General features: G+C 46.5%; 1 protein-coding gene across 1 annotated transcript; it reads right to left on the bottom strand.

Annotated features, from left to right (window-relative positions):
- Nucleotides 1-1,864: 1,864 nt before the first annotated feature.
- On the bottom strand, nucleotides 1,865-2,920 carry LOC124670628. The gene is made up of 3 exons (XM_047207105.1): nucleotides 2,607-2,920; nucleotides 2,205-2,496; nucleotides 1,865-2,098 (listed from the first exon to the last, which is right to left on the bottom strand). Exons 1-3 carry the CDS (start codon nucleotides 2,918-2,920, stop codon nucleotides 1,865-1,867), a joined length of 840 nt encoding a protein of 279 aa, XP_047063061.1.
- Nucleotides 2,921-10,920: the final 8,000 nt, after the last annotated feature.

The raw sequence follows: 10,920 nt of genomic DNA, 5'->3' as shown, positions 1-10,920 counted from the left end.
TTGGTCTTACTGAGATGACCGGAAAGGAAAATGGGTCGCCCTTACCTATTAGTCTGAAATAAACTTGTTTCCAAAATGTTTTTCAACAAAGATATAGAGATGTCATACTCTCGAGAGGAACCACCTCTCGCTCCTTGTCGCCCTAGTTTAGTGCCTCGTTCCTTGCTACTGCCAAATTGCATATCCTTTACTTCTCTCTAAGGTGGTTTGCGAGTACAATTCATAATGTACTCATGGCTTTGTCCCTGGCTATTTACCTGGCCAGACTTGGTGGAATCCAGCAGATGAAGAAGGAGTCGACGACGTCTATGCGAGCTAGGAACGTCTTCCCAGTCAGTTGCCTGTAGGGTTATGGCATGACTTGGGCCATGCGAATGCTTTCGTCTGAAGTATTTCTGCTGTGTGATAGTTGATCTCCTGCCATTGCGGCTCTTATGTAAGTATTGGTCATGTGACCTGTTGTAATCTTTTTCTTCGGTACTGTAATGGATGATGTATTTGATACCAGTTCGGTTATGCTTTCACGACACACTGATCATGGGATCGTGAATGTGTATGCATAACGGGTGTTTCGGACAGCTAGTCCGGGGCCCCACATTATTATTTTTCTGCTGGGTCTGATTTGTATACCACTATACCTACTGAGTGTTCTTGGTCCTTCCCGTGCGTGCTTTAGGGTGTGTTCGGTTCTGGAATGAAGAGAAATGGAACGGAACCGTTCTGCACTTAGAGCCCGTTCGCGTGTTCGGTTTGTCAAAGCAACGGAACCAACTTTAGGGTGTGTTCGGTTCTGGAATGAAGAGAAATGGAACGGAAACGTTCCGCACTTAGAGCCTGTTCGCGTGTTCGGTTTGTCAAAGCAACGGAACCAACTGGTTCCACAAAAGAGAATATTCCTTTTAGATGAGGAACGCACTGGTTCCAACAAATCGGTCGGATGACGAGGAACGGCTGGCTGACCAGCCCAACTAATCCCTCCAAAAATTAATTAGCCTCCCTAACCGTCTTCTCTCCGTCCTCGCCGGATTGCGAGCACGCGAGGTGGCTGACGATGACCAGGCGCGAATGCCGACGGTGTGCAGGCGCAGATACCGTCGTCAAGCAAGCGAGGTGGCCGACGACGAGCAGGCGGCTGGCGGCGAACACACCGACACGGCGGCTGCGAGGCACGCCCGGCGAAGGACAGCGCACGGGCGACGGCGGTCAGCATGCGCGCGGTGGCGAGGCACACTCGGCGGCGACGGCCAGGCACGCGCGCGGCCTAGCACACGCGGTGGTGGCCAGCACACACGCGCACGGCTATGCTTGCTGATTTTGGCATGTTGCGCAGAAATTATGGTTAGATTTTGATTTGAACATAGAAAATCATATTTATGCCGTTCCATTTTATTGTGCGATTCCAGAACCGAAAACTGAACAAAAAACCATTCCTCGATTTTTTCTGAACCGAACACTCGATTTTTTCTGAACCGGAACCATCCCATATGTCATGGAACCATTCCATTCCGTTCCCCTGGTTCCACAACCGAACGCACCCTTAAAGAGGAAGAAGAAACAGACAGTCGAAGATGCTGGAAGAACTGGGAGGGGTGATTATCTTTTGCTACCGACTGTGGCGACCGCCCATCACCAGCAAAAGCAGAATCTGAACATTTGTGTAAGCAAATAACAATTATACTCTACGAAAGTTCAGAAGTACAGAGCCAAATGTACAACACCCCCAGTCCATGTGTCGATGGCCATAACACGCGGCCACACGCGACATCGATCCCAACGCAGATAAAAGCAAACTTGCAGCTACAGAGCAAGCACACTAGCAATAACGCCGATCAACACCGAACAATTGGTGAGCACGATCACGATCTCAGTCGGCCTTCTTGGAGACGTTCGATTTGGCGGCGCCGTCATCGTCCACGGAGGGCAGGTCCCTCGCCGGCTTGTCCTCCGCCGTCTTGGCGTAGACCTCGTCTCGTGTGTGGAAGTAGGTCTCGAAGGCACGGGGCAGGAACTTGGGGATGAGGAAGACGAAGAGGTTGATGGAGAAGTAGACGAGGTTCGCCACGGCGAGGTACCTCCCGAACCAGACCCACGCCTTGTCCTGCATATATCACAGAACATGAAGAGTTAAGCGGACGAACAAGGCACGTTTTTTAACTGTACTTTCTGAAAGTGAATGGCGAGCGCGCAAGCAAACCTACCTGCACGGGGGCGGTGCGGGTGACGAGCTTGTTGGTCCACACGTCGTAGACCCAGTCGACGATGACGAAGACGCGGCGCACGGTGTAGAGCAGCGGCACCAGCGCCCTCAGCGGCGGCGAGAAGATGCCGAGCGAGCCGATGATGTTCTCCGTCAGGATCTGGCAGGAGAGCAGGAACAGGTGCGGCGTGGCGGACCGCACCGCGGCGTCGTCCCCGCGCGCGAACCCGCCCAGGACGTGCGCCAGCGGCAGGAACAGGCCCACCGTGGTGCCGATCACCACGTACACCTGAAACAGCCTTCGCACACGAACCTCCAGATTAGTACATCTATGTTACATACGGAAGAACAAAACAAGAATCAAGAAACTGATCTTCTCTGACGAGGGCGGGTTAGTAGTACTGCTTACGTGCTGCCGCGGAAGATCTCCTGGGACGCGGCGGAGTGGGTGGCGGCGGCGTCGTCGTCAAGCTTGTGGTGGAGCGAAGGGAAGGCGAGGCGGGAGAGGACGAGGAGGTAGAGCGTGGTGAAGACCGGGAAGGCGAGGTCGATGAGCGGGACGAGGCCGGACATGGAGAAGACCATGATGAAGGCGACGAGCTGGAGCTCGATGACGCGGAGCGACCCCATGACGCCCCCGAGCATCGTCGCCGGCGGCTGCCGATCCGCCGCGTTGTTGTCCGAGCCAGACCGCGGCCCGACGGCCAGCGAGATCCCCGACATGGCAGCTAGCTCAATTACCGCGCTATCAGTGAACAGCTACAGCGTGTGCGCTCCTGGAGTAACGATCGCCGATCGCCGATCGCCGGAGTAATGAAAAGGGCTTAGAATTTGCAGAAGAAAAGCAGAGGAATGCAAGAAGAACAGGGGCTGGCAAGATGGAGTGGAGAGTGGGAGTATTTCTCGGCGGTCAGACGGGGTACGTGTCAGCGCATGCGGCGAGGCAGCTGTGGAGGGAGGACACGCGGGCTGGGTGCGTGGCGCTTTTGGTGTAGCGCATTTTCGAATTTTCTATGCGATGGGATCGAGTTGGGCTACGTATGTGCATGGTCGCGTCTAGATGGTTCCGTGGAAGGAAAAGAAAGGCATGTCATCTAGGCTCGATGATGAGATGGCAATTGACATCTTTCTAGCTGAGACTCCAAATTATCTTGGGAAAATCTAATAAACAGCGCCGCACAAGCAGCACATTCGTGCGGCGTGTCACAATCCGTGCAAAAAGTGCATCGTGCCCCTATAGAGACGCTCCACTCGTGGTGACCTTATCTTCTTGCAGCCTTAGAGCATCTCCAGTTGCGTCCCCCAAACCGTCCCCCAAACCGCGCCGGATCGAGCGTTTGGGGGACGTGTTTTGTTCGTGCCGCGTTTGGGGGACGTCGCTCCCCAGCCGCGTCCCCCAAACGCCGCCCCCAATCAGAAATTCAAATAGATGCATTCAAAAGAGATCGTTCCCGCCGATTCGTCGTGATCAGAGTAGCGGCGATCAAAGTATTGGGCGCGCGATCATATTACAGACCGGTGGTGCATGCAAATTAGAAGAAGGGGTTGCGCGATGGCGTCGTATCCTGAGTCGACGCAGGCCCGTCGAGCACGATGACCTCGTCGCGATCTGACTGTTGCTGTGCATGGTGCGTCTGCTCCGTCGCCGACGCAGAGGCCGACGCAGGTGTAGCAGTAGAATACGCGTCAGCCTGCTCTTGATGTGCTGCCGCTGCCGCCGATGCCGCTGCCAGGGCCGCCGCGTCCGCCGCCGCCATTTTGGCTTCGATGTCGTCGAGGATCTGGCCTTTGAAGAAGCTGTGCGCCGCTCGCGTCCGGGGAGACATTCCCACTGTCGACGTTCTCAGCAGGGACATGTCGTCCCTACATTTCTTGAGCTCCAGCTTCTCCTCTTGTCTATTGAGCAGCTCGGCCCACCTTTGGTCGGCCTTCTTGTCGCGGGAGATAAAGGTCGAGGAGACGTCGGCGAGGCATTTCGTGATCGACGTCTGTGTCTTCTCAGACGACGCAGCGTCGGCCAAGGCGGCCTTGACAGCCTTGTTGCCAGTAGGACGCCCTGTCGAAGTTGCCAGCGGCGCGTCCAGATCAATGACGTCCTTCCCCTTGGACAGCGACAAGCGCGTCAACCGCCATTTCTCATTCATTTTGAGCTTGCCATAGCAATGCATGAGTACGAAAGACTTGTGACCTTCCGAGTTCTTCGCGTACAAATCCATGGCCCTATCAAACTAACCAAAGGAAGCATAGTCATTTCATCGAACACAATGTAGGCGCTACGGATTATGGAAGAAAGAGTCGTACCAGTTGGGTGACGTCGGCGCCGCTGTCGCCTCTGGTCTCTAAGTCATGATGGTACACATGGAAGGAGTTCACCGACGCCTGGATGATGGCCCATCGCGTCGACATTGCCTTCTGGCTCCTCTTCATTGGCACTTTCTGGTAGTCGCCGTTGATCAGCTTGCGCTCATCGAACTCGGCCTTGATCCTCGCCCAATACTTCCCGCTTTTTTGGTTGGCGCCGATGATGGAGTCATGGCTCACCGTCGCCCACGACTCGCACAGACAAAGATCTTCCAGAGGCGTCCACTTCGGGCCTCGTGTGCCCGACGCCTTCTTCTTCTTCTTCTTCGTCCTCACGCCGTCCGCGTCTACCTCCACGAGATCATCGTCACCGGCACCCTCGTCGTCCTCTTCCTCGCCGCCCTCTTCGTCCTCATCGTCGTCCTCCTCGTCGTCCTCCACCCCGTCCTCTTCCTCGTCGTCTGATACATCTCCGACGTATCGATAATTTCTTATGTTCCATGCCACATTATTGATGATATCTACATGTTTTATGCACACTTTATGTCATATTCGTGCATTTTCTGGAACTAACCTATTAACAAGATGCCGAAGAGCCGCTTTGCTGTTTTCTGCTGTTTTTGGTTTCAGAAATCCTAGTAACGAAATATTCTCGGAATTGGACGAAATCAACGCCCAGGGTCCTATTTTGCCACGAAGCTTCCAGAAGACCGAAGAGGAGTCAAAGTGGGGCCACGAGGTGGTGACACCACAGGGCGGCGCGGCCCAGGCCCTGGCCGCGCCGACCTATGGTGTGGGCCCCTCGTGCCGCCTCTTGACCTGCCCTTCCGCCTACAAATAGCCTCCGTCGCGAAACCCCCGCACCGAGAGCCACGATACGGAAAACCTTACCGAGACGCCGCCGCCAATCCCATCTCGGGGATTCCGGAGATCTCCTCCGGCACCCCGTCGGAGAGGGGATTCATCTCCCGGAGGACTCTACACCGCCATGGTCGCCTCCGGAGTGATGAGTGAGTAGTTCACCCCTGGACTATGGGTCCATAGCAGTAGCTAGATGGTTGTCTTCTCCTCATTGTGCTTCATTGTTGGATCTTGTGAGCTGCCTAACATGATCAAGATCATCTATCTGTAATGCTATATGTTGTGTTTGTCGGGATCCGATGGATAGAGAATACTATGTTATGTTAATTATCAAGTTATTACCTATGTGTTGTTTATGATCTTGCATGCTCTCCGTTATTAGTAGAGGCTCGGCCAAGTTTTTGCTCTTAACTCCAAGAGGGAGTATTTATGCTCGATAGTGGGTTCATGTCTCCGTGAATCTGGGGAGTGACGAAACCCCTAAGGTTATGGATGTGCTGTTGCCACTAGGGATAAAACATTGATGCTATGTCCGAGGATGTAGTTATTGATTACATTACGCACCATACTTAATGCAATTGTCCGTTGTTTAGCAACTTAATACTCGGAAGGGGTTCGGATGATAACTCGAAGGTGGACTTTTTAGGCATAGATGCAGTTGGATGGCGGTCTATGTACTTTGTCGTAATGCCCAATTAAATCTCACTATACTTATCATGACATGTATGTGCATTGTTATGCCCTCTCTATTTGTCAATTGCCCGACTGTAATTTGTTCACCCAACATGCTTTTATCTTATGGGAGAGACACCTCTAGTGAACTCGTGGACCCCGGTCCATTCTTTTATACTGAAATACAAATCTGCTGCAATACTTGTTCTTTACTATTTTCTTGCAAACAATCATCTTCCACACAATACGGTTAATCCTTTGTTACAGCAAGCCGGTGAGATTGACAACCTCACCGTTTCGTTGGGGCAAAGTACTTTGGTTGTGTTGTGCAGGTTCCACGTTGGCGCCGGAATCTCCGGTGTTGCGCCGCACTACATCCCGCCACCATCAACCTTCAACGTGCTTCTTGGCTCCTCCTGGTTCGATAAACCTTGGTTTCTTTCTGAGGGAAAACTTGCTACTGTCTGCATCACACCTTCCTCTTGGGGTTCCCAACGGACGTGTGTCAACTGCACGCATCAAGCATATTTTCTGGCGCCGTTGCCGGGGAGATCAAGACACGCTGCAAGGGGAGTCTCCACTTCCCAATCTCTTTACTTTGTTTTTGTCTTGCTTTATTTTATTTACTACTTTGTTTGCTGCATTATATTAAAACACAAAAAAATTAGTTGCTAGCTTTACCTTATTTACTGTCTTGCTCTCTATATCAAAAACACAAAAAAATTAGTTACTTGCATTTATTTTATCTAGTTTGCTTTATTTACTACTGCTAAAATGAACACCCCTGAAAATACTAAGTTGTGTGACTTCACAACCACAAATAATATTGATTTCCTATGCACACCTATTGCTCCACCTGCTACTACAGCAGAATCCTTTGAAATTAAACCTGCTTTACTGAATCTTGTTATGCGAGAGCAATTTTCTGGTGTTAGTTCTGATGATGCTGCTGCCCATCTCAATAATTTTGTTGAACTATGTGAAATGCAAAAGTATAAGGATGTAGATGGTGATATTATTAAATTGAAATTGTTTCCTTTCTCATTAAGAGGAAGAGCTAAAGACTGGTTGCTATCTCTGCCTAAGAATAGTATTGATTCCTGGACTAATTGTAAGGATGCTTTTATTGGTAGATATTATCCCCCTGCTAAAATTATATCTTTGAGAAGTAGCATAATGAATTTTAAACAATTGGATAATGAACATGTTGCTCAAGCATGGGAGAGAATGAAATCTTTGGTAAAGAATTGCCCAACCCATGGACTGACTACTTGGATGATCGTCCAAACCTTCTATGCAGGACTAAATTTTTCTTCGCGGAATTTATTGGATTCAGCTGCTGGAGGTACCTTTATGTCCATCACTTTGGGGGCGGCTACAAAGCTTCTTGATAATATGATGATAAATTACTCTGAATGGCACACGGAAAGAGCTCCACAAGGTAAGAAGGTAAATTCTGTCGAAGAATCCTCTTCCTTGAGTGATAAGATTGATGCTATTATGTCTATGCTTGTGAATGATAGGACTAATGTTGATCCTAATAATGTTCCGTTAGCTTCATTGGTTGCCCAAGAAGAACATGTTGATGTAAACTTCATTAAAAATAGTAATTTCAACAATAATTCTTATCGGAACAATTCTAGTAATAACTATAGGCCATATCCTTATAATAATGGTAACGGTTATGCAATTCTTATGGGAATTGTTACAACAATAATAGAAATACACCCCCTGGACTCGAAGCTATGCTTAAAGAATTTATTAGTACACAAACTGCCTTTAACAAATCTGTTGAAGAAAAGCTCAATAAAATTGATATTCTTGCTTCTAGAGTTGATAGACTTGCCTCTGATGTTGATCTTTTGAAATCGAAAGTTATGCCTAATGAGGATATTGAAAATAAAATTGTTACTACAGCAAATGCCATCCAAGTTAGAATTAATGAGAATATAAGATTAATGGCTGAACTGCGTGCTAGGTGGGATAGAGAAGAAAATGAAAAACTAGCTAAAGAGAAAAATATAGCTAAAGTTTGGACTATTACCACCACTAGCAATGCTAATGATTCACATGTTGCTGCACCTCCTACTATCAATGGTAAAATAATTGGTGTTGGCAATGTTTCTACTCCTAGTGCAAAGCGCGCAAAATTACCCGAAACTGCTAAAACCGCTGAAACCGCTCGTGATAAAACCGCTGAAATTTTTTTCAACCTTGGGGATGATAATCCCATTGCTTTAGATTGTAATGATTTAGATTTTGATGATTGCCACATCTCTGAAGTTATAAAGTTCTTACAAAAACTTGCTAAAAGTCCCAATGCTAGCGCTGTAAACTTGGCTTTCACAAAACATATTACAAATGCTCTCATAAAAGCTAGAGAAGAGAAACTAAAACTTGAAACTTCTATTCCTAGAAAGCTAGAAGATGGTTGGGAGCCCATCATTAAAATGAGGGTTAATGATTTTGATTGTAATGCTTTATGTGATCTTGGTGCAATTATTTCTGTTATGCCTAAGAAAGTCTATGATATGCTTGACTTGCCACCATTGAAAAATTGTTATTTGGATGTTAATCTCGTTGATAATGCTAAAAAGAAACCTTTGGGGAGTTTTGATAATGTTCATATTATGGTTAACAATAACCTTGTCCCCGTTGATTTTGTTGTCTTGGATATTGAATGCAATGCATCTTGCCCCATTATATTGGAAGACCTTTTCTTCGAACCGTTGGTGCTACTATTGATATGAAGGAAGGTAATATTAAATATCAATTTCCTCTCAAGAAAGGTATGGAACACTTCCCTAGAAAGAGAATGAAGTTACCTTATGATTCTATTATTAGAACAAATTATAATGTTGATGCTTCATCTCTTGATGTTACTTGATATGCACTTTCTGCGCCTAGCTGAAAGGCGTTAAAGAAAAGCGCTTATGGGAGACAACACATGTTTTTACTACAGTATTTTTGTTTTATATTTGAGTCTTGGAAGTTGTTTACTACTGTAGCAACCTCTACTTATCTTAGTTTTATGTTTTGTTGTGCCAAGTAAAGTCTTTGATAGTAAAGTAAATACTAGATTTGGATTACTGCGCAGAAACAGATTTCTTTGCTGTCACGAATCTGGGTCTAATTCTCTGTAGGTAACTCAGAAAATTAATCCAATTTACGTGAGTGATCCTCAGATATGTACGCAACTTTCATTAAATTTGGGCATTTTCATTTGAGCAAGTCTGGTGCCATTTTAAAATTCGTCTTTACGAACTGTTCTGTTTTGACAGATTCTGCCTTTTATTTCGCATTGCCTCTTTTGCTATGTTGGATGAATTTCTTTGATCCATTAATGTGCAGTAGCTTTGTGCAATGTCCAGAAGTGTTAAAAATGATTGTGTCACCTCTGAACATGTTAATTTTATTGTGCACTAACCCTCTAATGAGTTGTTTCGAGTTTGGTGTGGAGGAAGTTTTCAAGGATCAAGAGAGGAGTATGATACAATCTGATCAAGGAGAGTGAAAGCTCTAAGCTTGGGGATGCCCCGGTGGTTCATCCCTGCATATTCCAAGAAGACTCAAGCGTCTAAGCTTGGGGATTCCCAAGGCATCCCCTTCTTCATCGACAACATTATCAGGTTCCTCCCCTGAAACTATATTTTTATTCCGTCACATCTTATGCACTTTGCTTGGAGCGTCGGTTTGTTTTTGTTTTTGTTTTTGTTTTGTTTGAATAAAATGGATCCTAGCATTCACTTTATGGGAGAGAGACACGCTCCGCTGTAGCATATGGACAAGTATGTCCTTAGGCTCTACTCATAGTATTCATGGCGAAGTTTCTCCTTCGTTAAATTGTTATATGGTTGGAATTGGAAAATGATACATGTAGTATTTGCTATAATGTCTTGGGTAATTTGATACTTGGAAATTGTTGTGCTCATGTTTAAGCTCTTGCATCATATACTTTGCACCCATTAATGAAGAAACACATAGAGCTTGCTAATTTGGTTTGCATATTTGGTTTCTCTAGAGTCTAGATAATATCTAGTATTGAGTTTTGAACAACAAGGAAGACGGTGTAGAGTCTTATAATGTTTACAATATGTCTTTTATGTGAGTTTTGCTGCACCATTCATCCTTGTGTTTGTTTCAAATAACCTTGCTAGCCTAAACCTTGTATCGAGAGGGAATACTTCTCATGCATCCAAAATCCTTGAGCCAACCACTATGCCATTTGTGTCCACCATACCTACCTACTACATGGTATTTCTCCGCCATTCCAAAGTAAATTGCTTGAGTGCTACCTTTAAAATTCCATCATTCGCCTTTGCAATATATAGCTCATGGGACAAAATAGCCTTAAAAACTATTGTGGTATTGAATATGAACTTATGCACTTTATCTCTTATTAAGTTGCTTGTTGTGCGATAACCATGTTTCGGGGACGCCATCAACTATTCTTTGTTGAATATCATGTGAGTTGCTATGCATGTCCGTCTTGTCCGAAGTAAGAGAGATCTACCACCTTAATGGTTGGAGCATGCATATTGTTAGAGAAGAACATTGGGCCGCTAACTAAAGCCATGATTCATGGTGGAAGTTTCGAGTTTTGGACATATATCCTCAATCTCATATGAGAATAATAATTGTTGCTACATGCTTATGCATTAAAGAGGAGTCCATTATCTGTTGTCCATGTTGTCCCGGTATGGATGTCTAAGTTGAGAATAATCAAAAGCGAGAAATCCAAAATGCGAGCTTTCTCCTTAGACCTTTGTACAGAGTGGCATGGAGGTACCCCATTGTGACACTTGGTTAAAACATGTGTATTGCGATGATCCGGTAGTCCAAGCTAATTAGGACAAGGTGCGGGCACTATTAGTATACTATGCATGAGG

The sequence above is a fragment of the Lolium rigidum genome, chromosome 7 (genome assembly GCF_022539505.1).
Source record: "Lolium rigidum isolate FL_2022 chromosome 7, APGP_CSIRO_Lrig_0.1, whole genome shotgun sequence".
NCBI lineage: Eukaryota > Viridiplantae > Streptophyta > Magnoliopsida > Poales > Poaceae > Lolium > Lolium rigidum.
This window is presented reverse-complemented; position numbering and strand designations above follow the sequence as displayed.

Coding starts and splice junctions, on each gene's coding strand:
- LOC124670628 (XM_047207105.1), bottom strand. CDS start 2,920: ATGTCGGGGATCTCGCTGGCCGTCGGGCCGCGGTCTGGCTCGGACAAC. Junction 2,497..2,606: donor GAGATCTTCCGCGGCAGCAC/GTAAGCAGTACT, acceptor TCGTGTGCGAAG/GCTGTTTCAGGTGTACGTGG. Junction 2,099..2,204: donor TCGTCACCCGCACCGCCCCC/GTGCAGGTAGGT, acceptor TGATATATGCAG/GACAAGGCGTGGGTCTGGTT.